At 37.4% G+C, this 14571-nt stretch overlaps 1 protein-coding gene across 12 annotated transcripts in view; it reads left to right on the plus strand.

The window, feature by feature from the left end:
• The window catches only part of LOC122070184 (biogenesis of lysosome-related organelles complex 1 subunit 1), a 35711-nt gene that overhangs the window by 13877 nt on the left and 7263 nt on the right, over positions 1-14571 (plus strand). For 6 of the 12 annotated variants that reach the window (XM_042634297.1, XM_042634300.1, XM_042634296.1 and 3 more), the window contains exon 3: positions 115-216. In XM_042634297.1, coding sequence (XP_042490231.1) covers positions 115-207 — 93 coding nt within the window. In that variant the 3' untranslated portion in view covers positions 208-216. Of the gene's footprint in view, positions 1-114; positions 471-14571 lie in introns of those variants that run through there. The other 6 variants (XM_042634305.1, XM_042634304.1, XM_042634303.1 and 3 more) reach the window with 3 other exon arrangements.

A 14571-nucleotide genomic window follows, 5' to 3' on the forward strand; every position in this document is an offset into this window, starting at 1 on the left:
TGTGCTTAAATTTGCTGATGAAAAACCTTAATATTCCTTGTTTTAGTTCATGTCCTTATGGCAAAGTTGTGGTTTCCAACCATGTCATAACCCTGAAGTTGTATCCTTCCGAAGCAGGAAATTGGAGATTTTGAGAACTGGATGAAGACCATGGATTACGATTGTAAAAGCATCAATGCTGCAATTCAGAACATTTATCAATCATAATCTCCTTCAGTGAGTTCTCAAACATTCCTTTAAGAAATGTGTGGTGTACCTGATGAAATATGTATTGATAATGGTAGTCTCATATAATCAGGGTGATCTCTTACTTTAACTCCATTTCCTTCTAACATGGATATATGTGGGAGTGATCCTCAGCTATGTCCCACAATTAAATTTTGCATGGCCTCAACTGAAGATCTGTGCTTCAATGGCACTTTGCATTTGCATTGCTGTTTCAATGGTAATAATCTCACTTGTTTCAGTTATGACTGGTGTTGTAATTTTCTTTTTCTTTAATCATTCTAAGCGAGGTACTAAACTAATTCTCAGTAGAAGCTGAACAAAACATCAAGTGCTGGTCATTGGCAATTTTGTGACTGCTTATTTATTTATTTATTTTTAAAATTTAGGGCAAGTGTTTTCTGTCCGAGAGTGGCCCCTGCGCCTAGGCACTGGGATGCTCCCCACCAAGAGGGGCACAATGGTCATTGGACCCCCCTATGTCTGTGGCATAGGGGCCACTATCGGACAGAGAACTTTGTCCTCAAAATTTATTATGAATTTCAATCCCATCTTTATTTTTCTTCATTTGTGACAAGTAATGGCTTTTTGATGAAGCCAAGAATGAAATACAACACTCCGAAATGAGGGAAGAAACATAGCCCCATAGTTGTCATGGTGTAAAGGCGAACCAAGGCGGTGGAGGGGTCTAAGCGCTTAGGCGCCCGCCATAAGGCGAAGAAGGCGAACAAGTGTTATTTTTTATTTTTCCTATTTTCTAACATTATTTAGTAAATTATGTATACCTTGTATCATAAAAAATCAAGATTAAGCCACATCAAGTCATTAAAAATCAACATTTAGCCACATCAAATCATAAAAAATTAACATTAAGTCATATTAAGTTATAAAAATCAACATTTAGAGAAATGCTCTTATTCTATAATAAGTTTGACTGGTCAAATGATTTTATTTTTATATGAGACTTTTTGTATTAGTTATAACATAAAACCAGCTTTCTAATAAGTCTAAGATTACTTAAATCTGAGTTGTAATGATAAACTTATGCTTCAGTCAAACTTATTTTTCAGTGCGCGAATACTGTTAAAATTGCCTGAATGAAAATAATTTTATGAATATCAAAACAAAATATTATTTTACCGGACTTTTGGTTTTTAGCAATGTTTTAACATGATAGAATTTATAAAATTTTCATAATTGAGAAAAACCCCAGCATTTAAAAGTTGAAAATCGTCCCTATAACTAAAATCCAGTTTTTGTTCTTGGACTGGGGGGTTGACTTTTTATCCTTTTGGAATTTGATTTTTAAACTATTTTTATTGGATTCAAATAGGGGGTGTTTTCTTATTTATGAATAATATCTTAAGTAAATGAAATAACAAAAATTAAAAACATTTACTTCACCGAAACACAAGGCGACATGCAGTGCAACAAGGCGGCTGTCGCCTAAGCCCCAGGCAAACCGCCTTGGCGACGCCTTGACAACTATGCATAACCCACAACTAACAATGCAAAAACCAACACCAATTTTACAAAGCTAACATCTTAGAGCATTAAACTATTCCCAGATCACTGTGTAGGATGAATAACTCCCAAGCCATTGTTAATAGCCCTCGGGTTCTAATGGGGCAAGCATTCAACCTAGATGCAAGATGCAGAATGAATTTGATAAGATGCACGAAGTTCAATTGCTCCTCCTAGGTGTTACCAACTTATCATAATATCATCAAAGTAATGCATTGGATTTGAAGCATTAAATCTATTCCAATCAATGATAACAATTTTGTGTGGGTTGGTTTCCTACCCAAGTGGGACTTGAGTAAGCAAGCCAAGCCTCATGAAAGCCTCATATGTCTTCCAATCCTCTGTGGACTTTTCTCCTTAGAAAGTTGACAATGGACCATTACTACATGTAAGAAACTTCATCCTTTTGAACGATTTCAATTGAATACACTTGTCTCTCAGTACTGTGTTTTCCATTTTGGTTATGCATGTAATATATATTTTGTGGCTTATAGAATTGATTAAATGGTACAATTATTATTTGGTCTACTGGATTAGTGGACTGATTTATGGATGATCATCTAGATGAGCCACATTATAGTCCTCGACTTGACCGCACCTAATGTATTATGTGCTTACATATGCATTGTTGGATAGTGATGGGTTTGAAGGGTGCAAGTCAAAATTGCTCAGACTATGGAAGACACGACGACTAGTCTCTTAATGGTCAGTACACATAAGGTCTATGGAGTCCATCCATGAAAAGCCCTCATGTACGTTGAGTGTTGATCTTAATGACAAATGTTCCATTTCCAGTGACTTGACAATTATATAAGTGTATGCGTACCTATAACTGCCAGTTTAAAAAGATTTGTTATCAAAATGGTTTTGCAGGAAAAATGTTTCATTTATTAATATAAAAATATTATCTATTTTCTCTTTTTGTAAAAAACGATTTTGATTTATGAAATAGGTAGGTATTTTTGTTCCTTTTTCTTTTGGAGATATTTTAGTAATTGTTAAGATAAGCCCAAGGGGTATTCTGGATAAAGTCATTAGGTGGCTAGCATTTCACTTGGGGTTAGACTTTATGGCTGGTCGACTCCACCCTAGATATATATATATATATATAGGTCACACATGCAAGGGAAATTTTAGAAGCTCAAAATACCAGATTATTGTATACCTATTCAGCTGGGGTGAGCACCCTGATTGCTTGTGAGTTCCTTAGATTTTTGGTGCCTTCATCCTATCGTGATCATCTTCTATAATCACTTGCAAAAATCTTTTACAGAGGTTGGATCTACATCTACAAAAAGCTATGTCAATTTTTATTATCTTTTATTAGTCTTTCATTTTGTATGAAAATGGCTGTTCTCAGTCTCAGCAGAAACCAGAACAGAGAATGGGAAGAAGACAGGGAAGGAAAAGAGAACGAAGGAAATGATCCTTTGGCTCTGATACCAAGTTGGAGGGCCTTAGGGAAGAAAGGAAGGATCAGAGTCACAGGGGGAAAATGGGAAGCATAGAGTCTCACGGAGCACAAATTGTAACAAATTCTTATTCAAAATTAATTCACTCTAACATGTCCATCAGTCACAGCCTATATATAAGGAAAATAAAGATATGAAATTAGAAATCCAATTGAAATAGTGTCTAGCCTAAACTTGGAAACAACTATAAAAGGAAATTAATGCAAGGAAAGAAATCCTAACTCCTACGTTTAAGTCTGAAAAATAAAAGGCATGACATAAAAGACAGGTAAACTACTAATTTTATTTCCAACCCTTGTTGGATCAAAACCCTCGGCTGAACCGATTCTTATTGGCTATTGGCTTCCAAAGCCGGTCATGTGGTCCAACCATGCAAGTGCAATTGTATCTGCATCATAGGCGACGTGGTGAGGAATGACATGCTTAGTATTGGTCTTGTCCCAAGTATGACCTCAAATAGAGCATATTGGAGAGCAAGGATCCATGTAGCCGGACCCCATATAGCTTTGACTATCCTGACTTGTTGAGTTGTACCTCATTCCCGTTACTCTCTATTCAACTTTTTACCCTTATCTTTCTTTTCTCATTTCTCATTATTTTTCTCTTGCTTTCCATTTTTTTTTTTTTTGGACTTTTTTCTTATTTTGGACTATATAATAAGAGAGATTTTCTCTTTTTTATTATTCATTGTAACTTATGGGTTCCTTCTCAGACTATTAATCGAAATGGGTTTCATTGGTTTATTACTTTTATTGATAATTGTAGTCTTTTTACCTGGGTGTACTTTCTTCATAATAAGTCTAACATCTATTGTTTTCATCTTTCCATGCCATGATTTGTACTCAGTTCAATGCTACCATTTGGGTCCTTCGCAGTGATAATGGCATATAATACATTGATGGTAATTTTCAGCAGTACCTTAACTCTAATGGCATTCTCTCCCAGACTCCCAATGTTAGGCCCCTGAACAAAATGAGATCCTTGAGCGCAAGAACCTTCACCTTTTTTATGTCACTCATGCTATTATGTTTGCCATTGGCATTCCTAAACACCTCTAGGGAGATGTTGTCCTTACTGCTGCCCACCTTATTAACCGGGTCCCTTCTAGTGTGCTCAACTTCAAGCCTCGTGCTTCATTTCTCCCGGATCCTTCCATTGCTTCTACCCTTCCTCCCCAGGTCTTTGGGTGTATCTGCTTTGCCCATAATTCCTCCCCCTCCCACTCCAAATTAGATCATCATGCCCTAAGGTGTGTGTTCCTTGGTTACTCGGCCTCTCAAAAGGGGTATAAGCAAGGATTAAAGTATCCATATCGGTTGCAATATCGGTCGGCTAAATTTAAGATACGTATCAGAGGGTATCGTATCATATCAGAGATACCCACATAAATGGGAAGGAAACACATTTTTATAGACTTTAGCATATATATATATATATATATAAAGGTAATAATAAAATAAAAATGTCCAACAATAATGTGCAAAAATAACACAAATAAAAATGTGTTGGGCCACATAATTCCAAACAATTTCCCACTTGGCCTAACACAGTCCCAAAATAATTACATGTTTCTCAAATACACCAAAAGACAAACCTTTTGTAAAGGGATCAGCCAAGTTTGACTTAGATGTCACTCTTTGAACATCTACCTCTTTCTTCATTATCACATCACAAATGTAGTGATACCGACCCTTTATATGTTTGGCACGAGAGTGACACGTTGGGTCTTTAGTGATGGCTATTGCAGAGTTGTCACATAATAGTCGAATAGGTTTTTCCACACAATCCACTATCAACAATTCTGATAAAAACTTCTGAAGATACACAGCTTCTTTAGTAGCTGCATTTATGCAATATATTCAGCTTCCGTAGTTGATTGAGCAACACAAACCTGTTTCTTACTCTTCCAAGCAATAGCACCACCACATAAAGTGAACACAAACATAGAGGTATATTTTTTGCTATCAATACATCCTTGATATTTGAATCAGAATATCCAATGTTGTTAAGTTCATTCGAACGATAAGTCGATCTAAAGCCTTTTGTGTGCTTCAGATACCTAAGGATCTGTTGCATAGTGATCGAATGCATTCTACCAGGATAACTCTGAAAACGACTAATCATGTTAACTGCAAAAACTATGTCTGGATGAGTACAAATCATTGCACACATCAAGCTTCCCACAACAAAGGCATATGGATATAATGATTCATTCAAATTTTCTCTTTTGGACTTGGGACTATCTTTTTTGCAGTGTGGTCTAAGAGATAATTATAGGAAATTTTTTCACTCAAATAATCCACCATGTGAAAAATCTTTAATATGGTATCAATACATTTCTCCTGAAACAAACTCAATCTTCTTTGCTTGCGATCTCTCGCTCAATTTTGATACCCAAAATATACAAAACTTCTCCTAAATCCTTTATCTCAAATGTCTCAAATAACCACTGTTTTATTTCCATCAGCATACTTACATCATTTCCTGCAAGTAGAATATCATCAACATTAGTGTAAGAAATGCAATCTTGTTTCAAAAGTATTTCAAAAGTATTCTGTGTAAACCCCATGCCTATAACAGAATCATGAAAACGCAAATTCTATTGCCGTGAAGCTTGTTTCAATCCATATATTATTTTTCAACTTGTATATTTTTCCTTCATCTCCCTCAGAAATAAAACCTTCAGGTTGTTCCATAAACACATCTTCATCAATATTATCATTAAAAAACGCTGTCTTTACATCCATCTGATAAAGTTCAAAATCAAAGTACACAACTAAGGCTAAAACAACTATAATAAATTGTATGCTCACAACTGATGAAAAAGTTTCATCATAGTTAACACCATATTCTTGAGAGTAGTCTTTAGCCACAAGTTTTGCCTTATACTTTTCAACATTTCCATGCATATCCTTCTTTCTTTTTGAAAATCCATTTGTAATCAACAACTTTAGTGTTCGCAGGTTTATCAACCACACCATTCTTATGCATAGAGTTGATTTCATCTTGCATTGCATCAACCCACTGTTTAAAATCTATATCTGACATAGCTTGAGAATAGGTAATAGGATCTTCAACAACTTCATTAATATTCACTCTTTCATATGTTTCTCCCAGATAAACATAATAATCTGACATATTTAGAGCTTTTGATATCCTTTCATTTTTTTTTTCTACCGGATCAGTAGGATTTTTATGCTTTCTTGGGATTTGAAGAAATAATCGGATTTGAAGAACCCTCATTCATAGGTTTTGTTGACTTCCATCAATTCTACTAATTCCTCCAAAACTCTTTTGTCAAAATCTAATGTACTCCCACTATCAAAACAATCCTCCAAAAATTTAACATCCCTATTTCCAATTATCACTTGATTTTCAGGATCATACAATCTGTATCCTTTTGAAAGATGAGGATATCCAACCATAACACATCTTCTAGTTTTGGATAATAACGTATTCCTGTCTGGATCAGGAGTCAAAACATGTGTAATACATCCCCATACTCAAATATGACCTATACTTGCTTGTTTACCATACAACACCTCATAAGAGATGAATCCACTATGGTGAGAACTCTATTAAGTCTATGTATAGCCGCATACAAAGCCTCTGCCCAGAAAGAAGTTGACGAATTGGCTCTGGTCATCATTGATCGAGCTATGCCAAAAAGAGTTTGATTCTTCCTTTCTGTAATGCCATTAGCCTCTGGAGTGTGAAGTGGAGTACAAAAATGTTTAATACCATTTTTAAGACAATACATTTCAAAGTCATCAGATAGATATTCTCCACCCGTGTCTGAATTAAGTGATTTAATCACTTGTCCAGTTGACTTCTCAACTTCAAGTCGAAATGTTTTAAAAAATTCTAGGGCTTCAGATTTATGTTTCATCAGATGTACAAAACCAAATCTATAAAAGTCATCAGTGAAAGTAATAAAATAGCGAAAACCTCTTTTTGCACTGTTATTCATAGATCCATAGACATCAGTATGTACCTTTTCTAAAACATGGGAGCATCTTTTACTTTTTGTATAAGACTTTTTAGTCATCTTTTTAGAAATGCAACTTTAACATGCTGGGAACTTTCTAGATTTACTCCAATTAATATGCCCAACTAAATCAATTTGACAATTCTATCTACATTGATGTGCCATAGTCTCAAATGCCAGTGATAATTAGCATTATCTTTCATAGCAACATCTACATCACATATAACATTATCACACACTTGCACTTGATACATATTGTTGTTTCTAAAACCATGCAACACAATTTCACCATCTTTATTCATTAAAAATCTCTCATTACCAAAATAAAATTCATATTCAAGTTTTTCCAACATTGAAACAGATAACAAATTTCTTCTAAGACAGGAGCATACAAACAGTCAACTAGATAAAAAATTGTCCCATCATTTAACTTTAATTCTAAAGCTCCAACTCCTTCAATCTGCACCTTATCATCATTTCCCATGTAGATGAAGCTGGTATTATCACTTATTTTGTTTAGTTGCTTGAACCCTTGCAAGATATTAGAAATAGGCACAGTTGCTCCAGAGTCAGCCCTCCGAGATCTAAACTTAACAACTGTTGTGTTAATCTCATCTAGAATCAATGTCGCAAACATACTTTGGGGTTTTCCAGCATACTTTAGGAAAGAGTAACTGATGCAGTTGGGCGATGTAAGGGATCTCTTTGATTTGGGATTTTCTTATTTACTTTCCTTTTTTAGGTTTAGAAATTAGTTTGAGGTATTTTAATTTAGATTGGATTTTATTTTCATTGCTATGTAGGTTAGTTTCCATTTTCAAGTAGTTTCCATTAATTATTTGAATTTTTTCTTCATACTAGACATGTAATGGATGGAGGAACGCAGTTTTTTTAAGAATTGAATGAAATTGAACAATGATGTTTTGGTTGGAAACCATGGCTGCCGACCCTCTTTTCCTTCCTCTCTGAGGCTCACTTTCTTCTCCCTTTTTTTCTCTTCTTCCTTATTTCATCTTCATTTTTCTTTTCCTTCTTTTCCTTCTACTTCTTGCTGATTCTCTTTCACAGCCCCTGTTCTGGGCGACAGATTACAGCTCAAAGGAATTGACAGTATCTCCCTAGATACAAGTGTTTTCACCTCCAAACTTTGGGGCTAGAATCACCTTCCTAGGGCGACCTAACCGCAGAGTTCTCCTGACCAGATTCAGTCTTTGTGGTGAGCTTCACGATCAAGTTCAGAACTGGTTCCCTTGTTACCGCCTGACCTGAGTTGCAGAGACAACACAACCCCTCTTGGTTCCTGTTTGTAGTGTTTATCAGTCGGATTCAAGAGACCTTAAGGTTGGCCACCTTTGTTTGGAATTTTAGGCCAATCCGAGACTTGTCAAAGGAGCTCTGTCGATTTGAAGTTTTTCTTCTTCCGCTGGTTTTTGGTTCTGTTGTGAGGTTGAAGAATACAACATAAAGTAGGTTTTATTCCTTATTTTTGTTTAATCCCAGCATTACCCCTATCTTTGTTTCTATTCCCCACTTTCTTTAGTCTATCTGCCATTCCTAGTTTGTCCCTACCAAATAAGTACTAATCGCCTTTATGTCCCACCCATATTGAGCTATCTAGACCCTTGCATATTCTGATTATTTACAAGTCTGCCACTCCCTTTTAAAGTTCCATTTATTTACAAAACTGCCATTACTTTTTATATTTTGAGTTAACTACTTTATTGTGGGCCCTAAGCGATCCGTTTTCATTCCTTGGAACCCGGATCTGCATCAAGTGGTATCAGAGCAAATTTCCTGCACTTCTCTAACCATGATAGGTAACATCACCAATGCTGAGTTGAACAAATTGTATCGTGAGGTACTTGAGAACCAACAGAAAACTAATGCTAGGATTTTGAAGAATGAGGCCAAATATGCCAAGTTCATGGATGACACTCAAAGTGCCCTCGCTAAGATTCTTGCCTTTATGCAAAAGTCTGAAACGTGAGTCGATGAAGGACTATCTACACCACCTCCTCAATTTAATGCCCTATGGATTGAAGATACACCTCAGAGGCAGCAACTTAACCCAGTTGTCTCACAGGATGTTACCCGGCAATTTTCTGATAGATTATGGCATCAAAGTTGAGGTTCCAGAGTTTAGTGGTGAAAAGGGACCTGAGGAATTTCTTGACTGGCTTACCAAAGTTGAGAGGATTTTTGCATATAAGTTTCTTCTAGACGAGAAAAAGTTTTAACTCATTTTCACCAAGTTTATTGGGTATGCATGTTCATGGTGGGATGATGTACTGCATGCAAGATTTGTCAGAAGACTTGGACTCGTTACCAATTGGGAGACCATGAAGCAAATCCTGACTGAAAAATTTGTTCATCTTAATTATGAGAAGGTAATGTTCCATAAACTGTTTAATTTGCAACAAGGTAACAAGGACGTGGATTCCTACACCTTTGAGTTCCACAAACTGTCTTCAAGGTGTTAACTTCAAGAAACAGATCAGCAACGAGTGATGCGTTATATTAGTGGACTAAGTACTGAGATTCGATTTGAGTTGGCTAACACTAATTTCAGGTCCGTTGCCTACATCCCCAGTGAGATGAGATATTGTTTCACTATCAATGGAGAATAGGGTTACAACTCTCGTCCCTCACACCTCTTAGTATTGCTTGCATTACAGAGAAAGAAACCCTCACTATAAATATATAGCGAAATACCCTAATCCAAAAAGTACACAATTGCCCTCAAATAAAAAATTTGAGCAGGGGGCTACACCCTTGCTATGCAGGGGGGCCTCCTGCCCCCCTTACAACCCCCACGGCCTACTAACCGGCTAGCGAGACCGTCGTCCTGCCTGTCGAGGTGCTGCACCAGTACTCCCTGGATTAAACTGTGACAAAATACAAGACATCGTGCATCAATAGATCCACGTCTTATTTATGTCATTCTTCATGTGTTGACCCACTCAGAGTCACTGGCAATGAAGATTGGCGCCGTAGTAGTATTTTTCAGATCTATGTGAAGTGCAATGACTAACTGTTAACCTTGGTTATTGATGGAGCCATGGAGGTAGTTGCACTAATGTTGTCTCTGAAGACGATGTTCATAAGTTAGGATTGAAGACTGAGCCACATCTAAATCCTTACAAGGTTGCTTGAGTGAACAAAACTAATCTTAAGATTATAGAAAAATATTTGGTCATATATTTTATTGGTGGATTTAAGGATACAGTCCAATGTGATGTTTTCCCCATGAAGGTGTGTCATATCCTTCTTAGTCGACCTTGGTCGTTGGACAAGAAAGTACAACATTGTAGCTATGCCAACACCTATGCTTTCACGCATGACAAAAAAGACTATAAAGTTTCATTCTGCGAAAGATCTCCTTGAAATTAAGCTCCAGAAGATGGTGGGATCGTTCCTCATTCAATGTATTCCTTTAGACGATCTCCTCAGTCCTTTTCATAACTCGACGGAGTCGAGTTCTTTAAAAGGAGAGTTGATGAAGATATAGCTGCACTTACATGGTTGGACCAACATGACCGACTTTGGAAGCCAAGAGCTAAGAAGAACGGGTCCAACCTAAGGTTTTGGTACAAGAAGGGCTGGAAATAAATTAGTTACTTGTTTTTTATTTCATGCATTTTGTTTTCCAGACTTGAATGTAGGACTTAGGATTTTTTTCTTTGCATTAGTTTCCTTTTATGGTTGTTTCCTAGTTTAGGCTAGATACTATTTCAGTTGAGTTTCTAATTTCATGTCTCTATTTTCCCTATATATAGGCTGTAACCGATGGACAAGTTAGAGTGAATTGATTTTGAATGAGAATTGGTTACAATTTGTGCTCTGTGAGAGTGTGTGCTTCCCTTTTTCCCCTACTACTCTGATCCTACCTGTCTTCCTTAAGGCCCTCCATCAGCTTATATGGTTATTTTAGGCCTGCCTCTAACTCTTTTAGCTCTTTCAATCTGAATCCGATCACTCCTTGGGAAATTTTGAATTATATATTTCTCTTAGATGGTCATTGGGTCATAGATCGGAATATAGGTTGATACAAAAATGTAAAGAAATTTCTTATTGTGCAGACTTTTGATTTCTTATTATTTTTCGTGCTCAACGGGGTTGTCAAGAAAAAATTCTCATTCCTCTTTTCATAAAAGTAGGTTGGGTGATGGATTGTCTTGGGGGTGGATGTAATGCATGTAGGATGTTTTGGCTTGACTAATCTATATGGTACGCCAGATAGACAACCGGTACTTTATTATGGTTTGTCATTATAAGCCTATGGCTGATTTGTAGTGGTGCATCAAGTTGACAGCCGACACTTATTATAATTAGTCATACCCTATCAATCTTTTTGTAGGGATCCTCGTGCTCGTCTTTAATTGGAATCTCTATGTAGCCGACCCCATTAAGTTGGGATAAGGTTTTGGATGCTGTTTGTTGTTGTTGTTGTTGTTGGAAAATCTCTTTTATTATCAATAGGGGGATAAGATTTGTGTGTATGTATAGCAAATTCATATACATCACACTTAAGATGTTCCAAACAAAAATGCTTAACCAAATCAAGAAATATGTGACATAAAATATGAAAAGAAGGGTGTCCTTAAGACGGTGCCATTGGTGGAGTTAGGAGGGAGCACTGTTTGATCGAAGAGTATATGCTGGAACAGGTGTAGAGACAGTTGATGGTGAATCTAAGTAGTAGAGTTCGTCACATACCTGACCATATCTAATCGTTGCATTGGTCACCAGATCGTCAAACATACAATGAGTAGAAAAAGGTGAACAGAACAATTTAACTCCACAGTCAAATGGTGAATGGACAGCAAATTAGCACATAATTTAGGAACATAGAGAACAAAAGAGAGAAAAAGTAGGAGAACAAGACACAACCAATACTAGAGATAGGTTACAAAGAACCATCGAAAACACGTACCTTAGCCTGACCAGAACAAGGATTATAAGTGCGGAAGACCTCAAAATTACTTGTCATGTGATCGGTAGCACCTGAATGAAGTAACCACAAGGGAGAAGTAGGAGAAAAACAAGGTACTAGAGTGAGCAAGATTGGACACAAGAGAGGAGGTAGAAGTGGTGACTAACTGTGCCATTAATTGTTTGAGAACGGAGAGAACAATGCAGTAGGATGCTGTCAGCTGTTTCAGATAGATGGGCCTGGGAGCCTTGCTTTCCAGATTTGTTATTATGACCACTTTTGGAACGAACATGGAGCTTCCAACAAGTTTCCATGGTATGGCGAGGGCAACCGCAATAATTACACTAAACAGGCTCACGAATTGGGTTTTTCCTTTTGGAAGAATACTCAATAGTAATAATAGCCAGCAGTGCTGATCGAACAGGAACTGTGGGGGCATCATGACAGAATGACGATGATCCTCATAATTAAACTATGTAATACGCCTGTAAGAGAGTTGGAAAAGTGTCACGACTCAGAATTTGCACCCTTACCTGATTACACTCAAGGTTTAGACCAGTCAGGAAGTCATAAACCCATTCCATCTCTCTATCTCCCTTTGGAAAGTGCCAGCATCAGTAGGGCAAACCATAGGGATCGGATGATAGAAATCCAACTGTTTCCAAAGAGTGTGTAAGGTAGAATAATAAGTAGCAAGAGACATCCTTCTGAGTAGTGGAATGAACGTGTGGTAGATCTCATAAATCTGAGTGTAGTTCCCTCCTTGAGAATAGGTTTGTTTTACATCTCATAATTCCTTAGTAGAGTTGAGCAAAACAAACATGACGAGGGCATCATTAGCTAAGTAGGTGTTAGTGGCAACAGGATCCGTGGGTTTGCATGTGTCCACAGTGATAAGGCTAGTGAAGTTGTTCCCACAGATTATAGGTAGGCAGGCACGAGACCATGTGAGATAGTTTTGACCATTGAGCTTGATTGGACCTGTTATGAGTGTGTCGAATTCTTGACATGTTTTGAAGATTGACCTGCTTCGACAAAATTTGCTGACGACCTGAATGATTTTTTGTTTTTTTTGCTTTGTTTTTTGTTTTGTTTTTTTTTTTTTTTTTTAGGTATGTGATGGTAGTAGAGGGTCGGAGCCCATCACTAATCTCGTATGGGGGTGCGGTACAGTACGACCCGACCGAACATGACCCATTGGATAAACCCGACTTGGAGGAGTATTTATATGTTATAATGTCTGGTTGTGTAATTAAGTGAGATTTTGGGTTTTTCGTGTGAGGGTTTTTGGGCGAGTATTCTTGCCGCGAGTTTGGGTGTTCTCAATACTCCATTTTAATCTTTCTTCCAACGTAGTGAATCATCTTCTTCGCCCGAGGACGTAGCACATCACATTGGTGTGTGAACCTCATAAAATTTCTGTCATCTTGTGCGAATTTGTTTGTTTTCTTCATTTTCTTTGGTGTTTGCTCTAACAGGACCAGGGTGGAGAGGGAGAGCTGGTTGCCTGAATGATTACCATCTTTCTTGCACCCTAGAGGAGATACCAATGCTGGTGTCATTAGTCACAGTAGCCATGGCTTAGAAGGGAGGCACACATGTAGGCGGTAGGAGCAGACTGCAACAACATAGGTGGTGGTGACACTTGTGGTGAGGCGCGACAACTAGAGGGATTGCGGGCTAGGGAGGTAGGAGTAGTGGCAGTGGCTAGTGAGGAGGTGCGAGGAGCACGAGCAGCATGAGGGACAATGACGCGAGGTTGAAGGAATGACAATGTTAGGTTGCAAAGGTGTGGCAGTGGAGGGAGGCGCGACTGGTTAGGGTTAGTTGTGCATGCAACAAGGTTTAGTCTACCATGCTAGACTAGGAGGCAATGGCTCCCAAAGACGGAGGAGAAAACCAAAAAAGAAGAAAAAAGAAAAAAATTAGGGTTTTCGGCTTTGATACTAAGTTGAGAGCCAGAGGTTTGGGAATGATTCGTTCTGTTAGTAATGACAGAGGTCACCTTTATTTATAAGAAGGTTATAACGATAACAAATAAAGAAAGTAACAAAGAAAGTAGGGTGTCTCCGACTAAGCGTCCCTATCTACAAGAGTTACTACAATACATAGTAAAATTACCAAGGTAAATAATAAACTTACTATGGTCATCTTAACACATCCGTACCAGTCAATGAACATATGATCACTACTGCTTGGTTGATAGACTGGAAGCTTTCTTGCCCAGCATCCTGATAAGATACATAGTTCAGTCTAAGGTTCCTCATCTGAAGGTTGCAGTTTGGATATGGAGGCTTATCAAGTAAGGGCTACGGACTGATTGTCAGTCATCTTTGTTAGTGGCAATTCTTTTAAGGTTTCAAGAATTAAAGATTTGAATTCCGTAATTTATGCAGTCAGCATTCTATGTTTTGATCTTGGTATAATTT

This window comes from Macadamia integrifolia, unplaced genomic scaffold (genome assembly GCF_013358625.1).
Source record: "Macadamia integrifolia cultivar HAES 741 unplaced genomic scaffold, SCU_Mint_v3 scaffold848, whole genome shotgun sequence".
Taxonomy (NCBI): Eukaryota; Viridiplantae; Streptophyta; class Magnoliopsida; order Proteales; family Proteaceae; genus Macadamia; species Macadamia integrifolia.